Genomic DNA, 17,368 nt, shown 5'->3' with positions numbered 1-17,368 from the left:
AACATGTGACCAATGGCCACCATATTGAATGGTGCAGTTGTTGGCCGTTATAAGAATTTTGGCCTTTACTTGAAATGGGAAAGCATGGGAAGATTTTGAGCAGGGAAATGGCATGATCTGACTTACGGTTTTAAAAATTTCATCTTAGATACTGTGTTAGGAATAGACTGAATGGGAAGAGAAGCAGAAAGACCTGTCACAAGGCTACTACAGTAATCTAGAAAAGAGGTGACGGTGACTTGGACCTGGGTGATAGCAGGGAAGGGGGAGAGAAGTGGTTAGACTCTCCATATGTTTTCAAGTTGGGGCCTGTGCTCAGTAAATACTTGCCAAATACACGTTGTACTTCTGACAAAGGTCATGGAATTAAAACTGTTACCTGTTTGCAGCCTCATTTCTCTTAGATGTGCTTTAATTTTCTTTTAACTACTGACTGTTGTGATAGTAAGGGTTTTAGCCCTCTTGCTCCAGGGATACTGTGTTAAAAGCTGACTGGGTTTCTGAGTCATTTTCTTTTTCCTATTTTAAGGGAATGATGCTGTGCCTTATCTTCAATCTGCCATTGTACCTGTAGGCCTGGGATGAGGGAACATGTGCTTTTTGGTTATCTTAATTTAAAAGTTATTTTTCCGTGTATCCACTATTTAGCTTACTTATAAATAGTTACTGCCATGATATTAGCTGATATGTGGGTGGGTGGGAGTTAAGGGGCTGACAGGGTTTCTACTGAGATCATATCTCAGCCTTATAGGTATTCTGTCAACCAGCACTGTCTTGAAATATAATGCAAGATGCATATGTAATTTTAAATTTTCTGGTAGCCACATTAAAAAGAGTAAGAAGAAACAATTAATTTTAGTAACATTTTAAATTTAATCCATTATATCCAAAATATTATCATTTTAACATGTAAAAAAAAAATCAGTGAGATATGTTACATTCCCTTTTCTTTCTTCTAAGTCTTTAAAATCTGGCTTCTATTTATAACACTTAACAGCACATCTCAATTCAGACTAACCACATTTCAGTGCTCGGTACCCTCATGTGGCTTCTGTATTGGATAGCCCATCTATAAACATTTCCCTATGAAGTTCAGATTTAGTGGAGGTAGTATGGGGTTGGGGAATTAAATTCCTAATCATTGATACCATCACTTCTAATGTGAAATGAGTTAAAGAAATATTGTATGGTGTGAGCAGTGGGCAATCTTGTAAAACAAATGAAGAATAAAAATACACCCTGAAATCTACCAAACTTGGACGTTGCTGGCCTGTGAAATGTCTATTAGTATATCTAGAAAGATATACTGAATTAGATTCCTCCTTATGAAAATCAAATTATTGTCTACTTTCTCTTTTTGGCCAGCAGAAAAGGTTAATTTTAAATAAAGTGCTTGGGTGAGATTTGATTTGGTAATTGGAGGCTCATTCACCTTAACTGTGTGTTTTCTGGATCTTTCAGCTGAGGCGAGTCTTTGGAAATTGCCTTCCTCCCTTTCCACCAAAGTACTACCTTGCAATGACCACGTCCATGGCTGATGAGAGGAGGGACCAGTTGGAACAGTATTTGCAAAATGGTATGTATTTGGTTTTTGGTGGTTCTTTTCTTTAAACAGTTTATTGAGATATAAAATTCATCAACGTAAAGTGTACAATTTAATGTTTTTTAGTGTATTTACGGAATTGTGCATCCATTGCCATAATCTAAATTTAGAATGTTTTCATCATCCCAAAAGAAACCTCATACATTAGCAGTCACCCCTATTTCCGCCCCCCCCCCCCAGCAGCTCCTGGCAGCCACTATAAAAACTTTGTTTTTATAGATTTGCCCACTCTGGACATTTTATATAAATGGAATCATACAATATGCTGTCTTTGTATTCACGTTATAAAATACTTTATGTTCAGATGTGTCTGCGGCTGTATGTTGGCGTTGTTTGTGGTAGTCAAAGAAACAATACCTGGATTAATACTGAATGAATTGATGAGAGGAACTGTTTAAATGAAAGCTCTTGGGAGATATCAGAGATATGTACTGCTAGTGCCAGGGGTCATGCCTCCATTCCAAGCCTCATCCAATGTTTAGGGAGCACGTCCTGCATATAGCATCTCGGAGGCCTGCTCTGGCCCCTGTGAGCTTTGCAGTTCAACTGTCCACACCCCTTTCCTGGGGCCTGAAAATGCTGTGGACTGCAGATCTATGGTTGGCAAGATTAAGCTCTCCCAGAAAAGAGAAGACTGGGGAAAATAGCAAAACTGGCTTTAAAATATTTAAACAGTTTTTAAAATAAAAAAACAGTATTGTACGTAATTTATATTTTTTCAAATGCAATTTTATTGACATATATTCACATACCATACAGTCACCCAAAGTGTTCACAGTATCAGTTGTTCACAGCATCACCACATAGTTGTGCAGTCATCACCACAATCAATTTTTTTAACATTTTCATTACTCCAAAAAAATAAGAATAAAAATAAAAGGAAGAAAGAGCAACCCAAACATCTCACACTCCTTCCCCCTTATTATTCATTTACTTTTTGTCCCCCTTTTTCCTACTCATCTGTCCATACACTGGATAAATGGAGTATGAGCCACAAGGTTTTCACAGTCACTCAGTCACACCGTATAAGCTATATAGTTATATGATTATCTTCAAGAATCAAGGATACTGGCTTGCAGTTCAACAATTTCAGGTATTTCCTTCTAGTTATTCTAGTACACAAAAAACTAAAAAGGGATATCTATGTAATGTATAAGAATAACCTCCAGAATGACCTCTCGACTCCATCTGAGATCTCTCAGCCACTGAAACTTTATTTTGTTTCATTTCTCTTCCCCCTTTTGGTCAGGAAGCCTTTCTCAATCCCACAATGCCAGGTCCAGGCTCATCCATGGAAGTCAGGTCTCACGTAGTGGGCGAGGGCAGTGAGTTTACCTGCCGAATAGGTTTAGAGAGAGACAGGCCACATCTGAGCAACAAAAGAGCTTCTCTCAGAGTGACTCTTAGGCACAATTATCAGTAGGCTTAGCCTCTCCTTTGTAGTAACAAGTTTCTTAAGGGAAAGCCCCAAGATCAAGGACTTGGCCTACTACAAAAATAGTCCCCAGTGCTTGTGAGAATATCAGGAATTCCTCAGTGGGGAAGTTTAATGTTTCCACATTTTCCCCAGGCCCTCAAGGGGGCCCTGCAAATTCTCCTTACTCTCTGCCCAAATTACTCTGGGATGTATTGGGGCTTCACACTAACCTGTACAAACCAACCAGATATCACCCCCTATTCAAGGTTCTGTGTAATTATGGTATTTGAATAAACTGACCATACAAGTTAAATTTTATAGTGTGCTACAGAAAGTATAGATATTGCACCAAATAAACATCACTTCCTTTGGTCTCACACAGAAGTTGAGGTTTTAAAACACAGTCAATATCATCCTTTACCCTTTAGTCTGGTTTACCTTAGTTCTAATCAAGTCCATTTTGTTCCTATCTCTAATTGATGTCTGATCTCTTTTTCAGCTTCTTTAACATTTTCTGTATGGGGTAATGCTGACATTCATAGCTGCTGAACTCTGGCTCTGAGTCTCAGGTGTCACACAGATACCCGAAGTTGCAGGGACTGACCAAGTTATACACAAACAGCTCAGCATCACAGAATATAGATAAAACCACTACAACTCATGAATAGATGTGGCTGCTGTAAGAACTTACAATCTAGGAACCTTTACCATAAGCCTACCCCTGATAACCTATGCTCTCAGATTCAATTCTTAGCATATGCACATTATAGTTAGTACATATTAGTGAGGTGTTATAGTATTTGTCTTTTTGATTCTGGCTTATTTCACTAAACATACAGTCCTCAAGGTCCATTCACCTAGTTGCATACCTCACAACTTCGTTTCTTCTTGCCATTGCTCAGTATTCCATTGTATGTATGCACCACTTCACCATTCCATTTATCAGTTGATGTATGCTTAGGCCACCTCCATCCATTGTGAATCATGAATTTGGCTGCCAGAAACACCAGTGTGCAATGTCCACTCATGTCCCTGCTCTCAGTTCTTGCAAGTACATATCCATTATCAGGGTTGCAGGACTATATGGCAGCCCCATAGTTAGCTTCCTGTGGAACCACCACACTGCCCTCCAGCTGGGCTGTGCCATTCTACTTCCCTACCAACAGGGGATAGGTATCTCTCTCTCCACGCTTTCTCCAGCACTTGTATCCCTCTGTTTTTTTAACAGTTTTATTCACACGCCATACAATCTACCCTAAGTAAACAGTGATTCCCAGTATAACCACATAATTATGCATTAAACATTCACCACCACAATCTATATGAGGACATTTCTATCTCTTCTCCAAGGAAAGAGGAAAAGGAGGAAAAAAAATGAAGAATAAAAATACAGAAGATAGAAGAAAAGTAAAAATAAAATACATTGAAAAGGTCAGACAACGTCACCACCACCAAGAATTCCTTATCACTCCCTTGTATCCCCGTTATAGACATTCAACTTTGGTGTATTGCCTTTGTTACAATTAATGGAAACATCTTACAATGTTACCATTAACTATAGACTTGAGTGCATTGATTGTATTTTTTTCCCTATGCCATCCAGTTTTCAGCACCTTGCAATGTTGACATTCATTTGTTCTCCCTCATTTAAAAGCATTCTTATATTTGTACATTTAATCACCATCATTTTCCACTCTAGGTTTCGCTGAGTTATACAATACCAGTCTTTACTATCTTTCCTTCTGGTATCATACATGCCCTTAGCCTTTCTCTTTCAACCATGCTCACACCCATCTTGGTTCAGAGTATTTACAGTATTGTGTTACCATCACACACTATTATGCTATCCATTCCACTTCTGGATCTATACAGTCAATCCTGTTGAACTTTCTGTACTCCTTCAGCATCAAATGCCCGGTCTCTAACCTCTTTCTATCTCCTGATTGCCTGTGTTCTCAACTCTCAAATTTCACTCATCAGTGTTAGTCCATATTAGTGAGACCATACAGTATCCGTCCTTTTGTTTCTGGCTAATTTCACTCAACCTAATATCTACTGTCTACCATTTTGTCTTTTAGATTTTATATGTCACATCTTGTTTTATTTTTATTTTTTCCTCTCTCTTTTTGCTCTTACTGATAGTCTTCATTTCTACACTCTTTTCCAAACCTCTCTCCTGTCTTTTCCTATCTACCTGTAGTGCTCCCTTTAGTATTTCCTGTAGAGCAGGTATCTTGTTCACAGATTCTCTTAGTGTCTGTTTGTCTGAAAATATTTTAAACTCTTCAACATTTTTGAAGGACAGTTTTATAGGATATAGAATTCTTGGTTGGCAGTTTTTCTCTTTCAGTATCTAAAACATATCACACCATTACCTTCTCACCTCCATAGTTTCTACTGAGAAATACACACATATTCTTATCAAACTTCCTTTGTATGTGATGGATCACTTTTCTCTTCCTACTTTCAGAATTCTCTCTTTGTCTTTGACATTTGATAATGTGATTATTAAGTGTCTTGGGTAGGTCTATTTGGATCTATTCTGTTTGGGGTGTGCTGTGCTTCTTGGATCTGTAATTTTACATCTTTCATAACAAATGGGAAATTTTCAGTGACTATTTCCTCCATTATTCTTTCTGCCCCTTTTCCCTTCTGGGACACCCATGATGTATATTCATTCATGTTATCATTCAGCTCCCTGAGACACTGCTCCTATTTTCCATTCTTTTTCCTATCTGTTCTTTTGTGTAAGATTTCAGATGTCCTATTCTCCAGTTGATGAATCTTTTTTTCTTCCTCTTCAAATTTGCTGTTGTATTTCTCCATTGTGTTTTTCATCTCTTCTATTGTGCCTTTCATTCCATAAGCTCTGCCGATTGTTTTTTTCAAACTTTCGAGTTATTCCTTGTTTGTCCAGTGTCTTCTTATGTCCTTCATCTCTTTTGCCATATCTTCTTTCAACTTGTTAATTTGACTTTTGAATTGATTTAACATATTTGTTTGAAGATCTTTAATTAGGTGTTTCAACTCCTGTATCTCATTTGAAGTGTAAATTTGTTCTTTTGACTGGGCCACATCTTTGTTTTTCCTAGTGTGATTCATAACTTTTTGTTGTCTAGGCATCTGGTTTCCTTGATTACCCCAATCAGATTTTCCTAGACCAGATGGACCCAGGTCTCAGGAGGACGCTGTATTCAGTATCAGGTTTCCCTGATTGTGAGACCGAGCAGATTGTCAGACTTTCTTGTGAGGCTTCTAGACTCTGTGCTTTTCCTATCCTGCCCAGCAGGTGGTGCTTGTCAGCCCACAGTTCCCCACCAGTGTAAAGGGGTATGGTATATTTAATTCTCAGTGTACCCTGTCCCAGCCAGGAACCGAGGGTATCAGAAGCCGAGCTTAAGCTGTTCCTGTTTTTTTTTTTTTTCTTGCCCCCACCCCCCACCCCAGGCCTTGGGGTCTGAGTTCTCTGAGGGAAGGCCACCACTTGAGCTGGACCCTGCCATCCCCCCTTTTCTTACAATTGAAAATCTCTAACGAGATATTTAGAATGAGAGAAAGAGAAAAAAGGGAAAAAGCAAGAAGTCCCCTTTTCGGAGCCAGTCCCCATCCCTCCCGTTCACCAGACAAGAACTGCAGTTGGTACTTGGTTCTCTGTGCCCCTTTTCTTGGGACACAGCCCTTTTCCAGTATTCTGAGTTCAGCAGACTCCAAAAGCCTTTGTTTTATTTATTTATGTTTTTTTTTTTTCTATCAGCCCTGCCTCCTTTCTGCCATGATAAACCTCTGGATTCCTTTCTTGCTTGCTCTGAGTTTATCTGTTCTCATAGCATGTATTCAGTAGCCCAAATGTGTTAATTAAAAACCACAGTTGGAGCTTGGTTGAGCTACATCTCCTTGCTCCCAGCAGGGAGTGCTTCTTTTTCCCATAGTGAAGTTTTGCAACTCAATCTGCCATGCTGGTGGGGAGGGGTGCCAGCTCCACAGTTTGAGGAGCTTTACTTACAGTTCTATGCTGTGATCTCAGCCGTTCCACCCATTCCAGGCTGGTGTATGATGCTGTCCAGCCATGGATGTCCCCCATCAGTTGTTTCAGACTATGTTCTAGTTGTTCCTGGCTATTTACTAGTTGCTCTAGGGGACTAACTAAATTCCACATCTCCCTATGCCGCCATCTTGCCTGCCCCACATATAAGATTTTTAAAAATATAAATTGTGCTGTAGAGTATATAATAAAAGATAAGTTTCCCTCCGACTTCAGGCCCTCAGGAGTAACTACTACTGGTAGCATCTTGCGTATTCCTCAGAAATGATCTCTGTGCTTATTTGTATATATACATATACCCCTCCCTCATCCTCTTGATCCCACATTGGGTTTTACGATACAGACTTTTATGTACCCTGACTTTTTTTTTTTTTTTTTCCAATCATTTTTTTTTTATTAAATTCAGTTTTATTGAAATACATTCACACACCATACAATCATCCATGATATACAATCCACTGTCCACAGTATGATAACATAGTTATGCGTTCATCACCACAATCTATCTCTGAACATTTTCCTTACATCAGAAAGAACCAGAACAAGAATAAAAAATAAAAGTGAAAAAAAACACCCAAATCATCCCCCCATCCCACCCCATTTGTCCTTTAGTTTTTATCCCCATTCCTCCACTCATCCATACACTAGATAAAGGGGGTGTGATCCACAAGGTCTTCACAATCACACTGTCACCCCTTGTAATCTACATTATTATATAATTGTCTTCAGGAGTCCAGACTGCTGGGTTGGAGTTTGGTAGTTTCAGGTATTTACTTCCAGCTATTGCAATGCATTAAAGCCTAAGAGGTGTTATCTATATAGTGCATAAGAATGTCCACCAGAGTGACCTCTCAACTCCATTTGGAATCTCTCAGCCATATGTACCCTGACTTTTAACATTTTTTATTTTGAAGTAATTTCAGACTTATAGAAAAGTTGCAAAAATAAAAGTTGCAAAAATAAATAAAAATTAACATTTCACATATGCTTTATCATTCTCTTTCTTGTGTGTGTGTATGTGTGCATGTGTACAGACACACTTGTGAGTATTGTAGACATAAATCACTTTGCCCAAAAATACTTCTTTGTGTCTTTCCTAAGATCAAGGACTTTTTCTTATTTAACTACAGTGTAGTTATGAAAATCAGGAAATTAGCATTGATTTAATGTTATCTAACTAGAGGCCTTATTCAAACTTCACCATCTATTTCACTAATGCCCTTCACAGCAAAAGAAAAAGATTTTTTCCTTCTGTGTGTTATTTTTTCCCTCTCTAAATATATATTGTAGCAATCATTCTACGTCAGCAATTATAGATTTACCTTGTTATTTTTCATGGCTGTGTTTTTTAAACATGGTAAATAAATTCTAGATGGCAGCTATTTTCTCTTTGTTTTCTGTAATGGAGAATGTACTCCTTTTTAAATCTATGGAATGAGCTCTTTTTAGCTCAAAATGTAACATGTTTTGAATTTTCATTTTCATTTTTTTTCTCAAGTCTTAAGGAAATGCTCCCTTAACATTTGGCCTTTTCAGAGATGATCACAGTACTTAAAGGATCATTTTTCTGGACTTGGTCTTTTTCCATATCAAGGTAGCTTGTGTATCCTGCTGGAATTAAGATGTTAAAAACTGCTTTGGGGAGTTGGGCCAACCCTTCTCAACCCTTGCATTTCATCCACTGTTCTGGGCTCAAATCCAAATGTTCAGGAAACAGAGGTTTCTGACTTCATCCTGGGATTTGTTTGGGTTTGAGAAGCTCCATGGACAGAGACTTCACCCCCGTGCAGTCATGTCTGATGGAGGCGGTGGGAACCTGGTAGAGCCTAATGATGGGAAGAGACAGCAGGGCCCGTGAAGGAAACATGGCCAAACGTAGGTGAAGGAGGAAGTCAGCCAGGTGGGCCAGGCCCAGCCTCGGTGCTGAGGGTCAGAGAGGTCAGTATACGGGTACGAATGCTTCAGATCCACTCCGTGACTCCCCAGAGAATTGACTGCAGGGCAGAACTATGGGAAAGGCTGCCTGATGCTTCTGAGCCCAGTGGCGGGGTAGGGTTGGGGGCAGCCAGGCAGAGAAAGAGAGCTCTGCCCCAGGCCAGGCTCTAGAGCTCTTCTTCTGGCTTCTTCAGAAATAGAACAGGGGAGCGGGTAGTGAGCCCGATGGAGAGGAGGAGTGGCACTTCCATTCCCCATGGAATCTCGGGGGTAACCAGGGGCCCCACAAGTGAGGGAATAAGAATATTAATCACTATGCTCATGGCAAACATGGTAACAACGTCAGTGGTTGACTCTTCTTCACATTTAACCTATATTAGCTCATTTAATCCTCACAAAAACAAATGGTTATGATAACCATTTGACAGACGAGGAAACTGAAGCACAGAGAGTTGGAGCAGTTTGCCCAGGGTTCGTAGGTGTGTAGGTGGCAGAGCTGGGACTGGAATCTGGGCAGCCTGGGTCTGGAGCCCAAACTTTTGAACACTGTGGCCCATGGCATGTGGAAAGTACCACCAGCACTCGAGGATTCCTCTCCGAAGGGGAAACTGGCTAGCAGCAGACCTTCCCCAAGAGGAGTTTTTGAGTCCCATTGTACCCAGTTACTTGTGCTGGGAGAGGACTCCCCTGGGCACTGGATGTTGTGTACAAGTACGTGTTTCTGGGAGTAAAACTTGAAGAAATACCAGAACATGTCATTTAGAAGACATCACACCACCCCTTAAAAGGCAATTCTTGAATTAGGATGCAGACCTTTGCAGCAACTGCAAAGGAAGCATTTGAGTATATTGTTTGGGGTGGGATATTTTGGCATGGAGCGTTAGGCACCCCCATCTCTACCCTAATGATTGTTTTGGAACATTACACTGTCCCTGGAGTCCCATGAAAAAGAACTTGAACTCAGTTCATAATTGGTGTTTAGACATTGCTGTTGGACAGGAGGTCGGTGAGGGTTGGGGGTAGGATGAGTTGTCTAGGAAAGAGAGGCCTATGGTAAAAACCAGGAGCAGTGTATAATCCCTTGCTCTCTCTTTCTCTACTCAAGACTTTCTAAAACCTACCCCCTCAACTGCCCGCCAAAAATAAAAGAGCAGGAAGGTGTTTTCATCCAAATCAGAGGGAGGCCAGTGCTATATAGTCAAAGGCTTGCAATGACCATGCTCTGGTAACAGCTTAGAAAGAACAGATTTGAGGATAGGAATGAAAAAGAGTCTTCCTAGGACCTACAGGTTAAGGGGGCCCATGGGACATTTGGCTCACACATACTAAAAGGGTGGAGTGTAACCTGACTTATGTCTGTCCTACCCTTGCCCTTGTAGTTGTATGTGTGTTTGGAAGTAGTGGTGGGAGACACAATTATTGTCCTTTTGTTTGTTGAAGTGGATAAAACCGAATCATCCATACATAAAAAGACTGGCACATTTTCATCTGAATGCATATATAAAACCAAATTAACTCAAGGCTGCAGCTGGCAAGAACATGCAGAGGATTTCTGCACTATGGTAGTGGATGAGATCGAAGATGTTTTTTTGTGCCTGCCGTGAGCCTAGGTGCCGGGATATGGTGGGGGCAAGGCACCGATGGCTTTTACTGTCACAGAACTCGTAGCCTAATGTAATGCTCATTCTGGTTCTGCCATTAACTTGCTATGACCATGGGAAAATGTGAATCCTGGCGTCCTCATCTATACACTGGGGATAATGATAGCCATCTGATAGGATGATTATAAGGATAAATGAGATATAGTTCTTAGCACATAGTAAATACCCAATAAACAGTAGATGCTACCACTACTACTATTTCTACAATCTAGGTGAGGAGTCAGGATATAAACATAAAAAGACAAAGATTCATAATAATTCTAAATGCAAAGTGGCTAGAGTTCTCACAGTATGCCCATGCATTTTTTTCCTACTAAAAGCAGGTAATAGGGATGTTTCACCAAGCTGCAGAAAACTGCATTGGTTTTTTGAATGGATAGAGTTCTCTTAAAAATGAAAAAAATTTTAAAAGATGAACACATAGTTTTTTTTTTAGATATTCAGTAAAAGGTAAGCCCCCTCTTACCTCTGACCTGTGGTCTCGCAGTTTCAGCACCCCAGAGGATTTTATTGCTAATATTCTCTGGGATGAAGGTACTCTAGGCATACACTTGCATATTTCTAATTACATGCCTTCACCTCTCTTTTCTTTACATGCCATTCTGCACCTTTTTCCTGTTATGAATATATTGGGATGTATGGATAGATTATTGATTGTAGCATTGTTTGTAATAGCAAATAATTGGAAACCACCTACATTTCCATCAGTGAGGAACTATTCAAATAAATCATGGTACATTAATTCAGTGAAATATTATGCAGCTATAAAAGTGAGGATGCCCTTTCTTTATTGATATGGAAAGATCTCCAAGTTATCTTGCTAACTGAAAAAGGCAAGACACAGGATATATGTGTATTATAAATTCCATTTGTATAAGGAGAGAGAGAGTACACGTTCATTTGCTTGTATTAGCTTTTTTTAAATGAAATTTTATTGAGATATATTCACACACCATATAATCCATCCAAGTATACATTCAGTGGCTCACAGTATCATCATATAGTTGTGCATTCATCACCACAATCAATTTCAAAACATTTTCATTACTCCAAAATAAAGAAAAAAATAAAAATAGAAAAGAACACCCTAAACGTCCCATACTCCATATCCCCCCATTATATGTGTGTGTGTGTGTATATATATATATATATATATATTCTTTGTCTTTATTTTGTTACTCATCTGCCCATACACTGGTTAAAGGGAGTGTCAGTCACAAGGTTTTCACAATCACACGGTCACGTGATATAGTTCACGTGTATAGTTATGCAATTATAAAGAATAAAGTCTACTGGATCACAGTTCAACAGATTCAGGTATTTCCTTCTAGCTATTTTAAACACTAGAAACTAAAAAGGAATATCTTTATAATGCATAAGAATAACCTCCAGAATGATCTCTCGACTCATTTGAAATCTCTTAGCCGCTGAAACTTTATTTATTTATTTGTTTATTTATTTTCATTTTTATTGAGATTGTTCAGATACTGTACAATTATCCAGAGATCCAAAGTGTACAATCACTTGCCCTTGGGTACCCTCATACAGCTGTGCATCCATCACATTTAATTTTTGTTCAATTTTTAGAAACTTTTCATTACTCCAGACAAGAAATAAAGTGAAAGATGAAAAAAGAAAAAAAGAAAGGGAAACTCTAATCCTCCCCTATCCCTAACCAACTCCCCTCAATTGTTGACTCATAGTATTGATATAGTACATTTGTTACTGTTTATGAAAAAATGTTGAAATACTACCAACTGTAGTATATAGTTTGTAATAGGTATATAGTTCTTCCCTATATGCCCCTCTATTATTAACTTCTAATTGTATTGTCATACATTTCTTCTGGTTCATGGAAGTGATTTCTAGTATTTGTACAGTTGTTCATGGACATTGCCCACCATAGGATTCAGGAAACTTTATTTTGTTTCATTTCGTTTCCCCCTTTTGGTCAAGTAGGCATTCTTGTATGAGCTTTTTTAAAAAAAAAAACTCTCTGGAAGGGTCTAAAGAAGGAATAACAGTGATTACAAAGGTTTGGGGCAAGAACTGAGTGGCCAGGGGATAGGGAAGGGGGAAGGTAAATTTTCACTGAATACATTTTTATATGTATTGGTTGTTTTTTTTATTTTTTTTAGCTATATGAATGTTTTCTGTTTTCAAGAAATTAAATAGAACTGAAAAACCATTTGAAGACTTGATATGGCTCCTTGGTGTGCAGTTTGGTAATACCTAGTTGAAATGCCCTTATACTTTGATCCAGTGGCACCTCTTCATGGAATCACACAATAGGTGTATTGACATGTGAATACAGAGCATATGGTTATGGGCATTTGTTTCAGTTGTTTGTAGTTACAAAGGATAGAAACAAGGAAAAGTCCATTATGTGACCACCCTTGTTGTGATCCATTCTCATAATAAAACACTGCAGCCGTTAAAAAAGATGTAGACCAATATGCAGTGATGGAAATTTCTTTTTGTGTGGCTTGTTTACCAGTGAGCCATTGCAGAGAACAAAATGAATTGTCAAGAAGTTGACGATCAGTAACAGAAAAAAAAAATAATGAAAATGACAGTGATGCTATCTGAGAGGCTCAATAATATATCTGTTAGATGGTGCCATTTGTTCAATTGTGCCCAGCAGTTTGGCTCTGCTCTTCTCTCTGACAAGGTAAATTAGGGAGGTAGTGCAGCTTTTGTCGTGACTAAGAGCATGGGCTCCAGAATCAGACCTAGGGTCAAAGCCCAGCTTTTCTCCTTATAGGCTGTGTGACCTTGGGCAAGTCACTGACCTTCTCTGAGCCTCATTTCTTTTCTTTTAATCTATAAAATGGAGATATTTACCTCAGGGTTTGTTGTGAAGAGTAAATGAGCTAAAATCTACAAAGTGCTTAGCCCAGTACCTGATACTTAATAGTTGTAGATGCTAATTGGATGACTCCTCAACAGCTGTCCCCCTCCCCAAGAATCCACACTAGTGATTGTAAGGTCATTTTGCATATATACCACAGATATGCCAGAAAATAAGTCAAGGGCTTTTGTTTATTTCCCTGAAATTATCCCTCAGAAAAGAGGGAATGCCGTTTATTTGGAAAGGCATGTTGGTTTGTTTTGAAAAACTTACCATTGTTTGGGAAAGGTGCAGCCCAAAATGACCTCAGTCAGTGCTACTTTTGAATACTGGTAGAGGTTATTTGATGAAATTCAAAACAGCAATTAAAAGAAAAAAGAAACAACACAGATTTAGTAAGTTTAACTACATAATTTTAGCTAAAGTGTGGTGTCCAGGAGAGGACTGGTGAAAAGGGAGATGAGAAAGGAGCAATCAATCACGAAGCGCTTAATGCATGTTGTCTGAGTTTGCTTGGGCTGCTTTGACAGCTGCCACACAGTGGGTGGGCTTAACAATAGGAGTTTCTTGGCTTATGGATTGGGAACCTAGAAGTCCAAAAATCAAGATGTTGGCAAGGCCATGCTTCCTCCTTGAAGGATGCAGTGTCCAGGTTCTGGCTCGTGTTTCCGCCTCCCACCATGTGGCGTTCTCTGTCTCCCCGTCTGCTATTCTGGCTGCCATGGACTCCTTGGCCTCTTCCTGTGGCTTTCTCTGACTTCTGATGTCTCTTTATAAGGCCTCCATTAATAGGATTATGGCCCACCCTGATTCAGTTTGGATCTTAGAAGATACTATCCACAGATGAGTCCACACCTTAGCTGATAACACAATCTAACAAATGGGTTCACACCCACAGGAACACAGATTAAGATTAAGAACATGCTTTTGGTGGGTTACATGATTCAATTTATCACATGTGTGTTTGGAGTTCTCAGGTGGAAGTTTCTGCTCCTGGCAAAAGCACCTGGATATGAGTGAAGCTTTAATACCAAGGGGGATATTTTGCTAAATAAAATATCTTAAATCTCTCTGCCTTATCATCACTTCTTTTGTAACCCATTGATAGCTGCCTGCATTTTTAATGTGCTCTCAATCAATGTTTCTTGGTTGATTTAAAAATTTCAAATTGCCAAAGGTGTTGCTAACCTGGGATCTAGATCCAAAATTTGTGTTTTCAATACAGTTTTATTGAGATATATTTGCATACGCTACAATCATCCACAGTGTACCATTAGTTGTTCACATATCATCTAGTTGTGCATTCATCACCAAAATCAATTTTTGAACATTTTCATTACTCCAAAAAAATAAATAAATAAAAATAAAAATGCATGTAAAGAAGAACACCCAAAATATTCCATCCCCCTCATCCCCCCAATTATTCATTTAATTTTTGTTCCCATTTTTCTACCCATCTGTCCATAAACTGGATAAAGGGAGTGTGAGCCACAAGGTTTTTACAATCACACAGTCACACTGTGTAAGCTACATAGTTATATAGTCATCTTCAAAAATCAAGGCTACTGGGTTGCAGTTCAACAGTTTCAGGTATTTCCTTCTAACTATTCTAATACACTAAAAACTAAAAAGGGATATCTGTATAATGTATAAGAATAACCTCCAGAGTGACCTCTCAACTCTATTTGAAATCTCTCGGCCACTGAAACTTTATTTTGTTTAATTTATCTTCCCGCTTTTTGTCCAGAAGGCTTTCTCAATCCTGCAATGCCAGGTCCAGGCTTAGCCCTGGGAATAATATCCCACATTGCCAGGAAGATTTACACCCCTGGGAGTCATGTCCCATGTAGCAGGGAGGGCAGTGAGTTTACCTGCAGAGTTAGTTTAGGGCGAGTGGCCACATCTGAGTAACAAAAGAGGTTCTCTGGGGGTGACTCTTAGGCACAATTGTAAGTAGGCTTAGCCTTCCTTTGCAGTAACAAGCTTCAGAAGGGCAAGCCCCAAGATCGAGGGCTCAGCCTACTAAATTGGTAGTCCTAATGCTTGCAAGAATATTAGGAATTCCCCAGGTGGGGAAGTTTAATGCTACCACATTTTTCCCCAGTCCCTCAAGGTGGCTTTTCAAATACTTTTTATTCTCTGCCCAAATTACTCTGGGATGTATCAGGGCTTCATGCTGACTGTACAAACCAACCAGATCACACCCCCTATTCAAGGTTCCCTGTAATTATGTTGTTGAATAAACTTACCATGCAAGTTAAATTATATAATGTGCTACAAAAAAACATAGATTTTGCACCAAGTAAACGTCTCTTCCTTTGGTCTCACACAGAAGTTTAAGCTTTAAAGCACAGTCAATATCATCCTTTACCCTTTAGTCTGATTTGCCTTAGTCCTAAGCAGATCTACTTTATTCATATCTCTATTGAGGTCAGAACTCTTTCGGCTTAACAGCTGCTCTATGGAATAATATTGACATTCATTGACATCCAATTTTAAGATCTTTTTGCTTCTTCACATTAATTTCATTATCTCCTGTTAGGAAAGTAAGATGTATGCTTGAACTTATGCATAAATAAAGTGAGATTTCTAGGAACACAGTCATCCATTGTCACGGCTGCCTGTAGGAGGCAAGCTCTGTGGATTTTCGTGTATTTGAGAAGTGACAAGCTCTACCTCCTTCAAGGAGGCAACAATGTGCTGGCAAGGCATGGAGAGCTCCCTGGGGAGCAGAGTGATTATGGTGGTTTGAAACTGTGTGTGCCCCAGAAAATCATGTTCTTAAAGCTAATCCATTCCTGTGGGTATAAACCCATGTAAGTAGGACATTTTCATTAAGTTGCTTCGGTTAAGGCATGGCCCAGGGTGGGTCTTGATCCTTTTACTGGAGTCCTTTATAAACCAGATGAATACAAAGAGAGACAGAGAAAGCCATGAAGCAAGAAGCTGTGAAAGCACGAAACCTGGAAGAGAAGGGACAGACCAGCAGACACCATCAAGTGCCTTGTCTTGTGACAGAGGAGCCAAGGAATGCTGGCAGCTGGTCTTCAGGAGGAAGGCATCATCTTGATGATGCCTTGATTTGGACATTTTCATGGCTTCAAAACGGTAAGTGTGTAAGCTAATAAGTTCCCATAGTTAAAGCCAACGCATTTCATGGCATCTTTTTTGAGCAGCTTAGCAAACGAAAACTGTGTTTTAATAGCATAGGCCCAACCCATGCTAACCCAGCTGCTGTCCATGTTTTTCAGTACCCATGGACCCAAACGTGTTGAGAAGTGATGTCTTCGTTGATTTTTTAAAACTGTTACAGCTGGTAAGCTTGCTCTTCTTTAATGAGGCCCTTATTTCTCTGCAGAACATGTCTCTTACTTAATGTGAGGGGTGGAGGATGCACGTGTATGGTTCTGACCAGCAATTCCACTGAGCTTGGACTCTTGGATAAAATATGTTCACTTGAAGTAGATTAGAAAATTGTTTCTATTTTGTTCTTTCAGAAGTTTAGATTCTAGGTGGAAAGTGAAGTTGTGCTACCCAACTTTGGTTCATTTTAAGTAAACGGATACTGTTTTTTTTTGTATCCTAAGCATCGTACATCTCCAAGCTGGCCGTGAGGAAGAGATCCTTAGAATGTGGAAAAAGAACTATGGTTTTTATCTTTAAGGAATCCCACAACAACTGTGACCCCAGTTCTGTAGCTGAGATTCCCAAGGGTGCCACAATAAAGACATCAGAACAGTGGGCAATGCTAGCTATTACTTGTATATTCTCTGCTCTTAATTTTACTGAAAATGGGTCATGGAAAAAATTCAGCCTAAACAGAATCACACAAGGCAACTCCCTTTCCTTTGTTGTTCTG

The 17,368-nt window shown here is 39.3% G+C and overlaps 1 protein-coding gene across 5 annotated transcripts in view; it reads left to right on the top strand.

The window, feature by feature from the left end:
* Positions 1–17,368, top strand: part of SNX31 (sorting nexin 31) — a 100,778-nt gene that overhangs the window by 12,078 nt on the left and 71,332 nt on the right. For all 5 annotated transcript variants that reach the window (XM_037803259.1, XM_037803258.1, XM_037803257.1 and 2 more), the window contains exons 3-4: positions 1,462–1,576; positions 16,761–16,825. In XM_037803259.1, coding sequence (XP_037659187.1) covers positions 1,462–1,576; positions 16,761–16,825 — 180 coding nt within the window. The remainder of the gene's footprint in view (positions 1–1,461; positions 1,577–16,760; positions 16,826–17,368) is intronic.

The sequence above is a fragment of the Choloepus didactylus genome, chromosome 14 (genome assembly GCF_015220235.1).
Source record: "Choloepus didactylus isolate mChoDid1 chromosome 14, mChoDid1.pri, whole genome shotgun sequence".
Lineage (NCBI taxonomy): Eukaryota > Metazoa > Chordata > Mammalia > Pilosa > Megalonychidae > Choloepus > Choloepus didactylus.
Note: the sequence above shows the minus strand (reverse complement) of the source record. Positions and strands in the feature narration are given on the sequence as shown.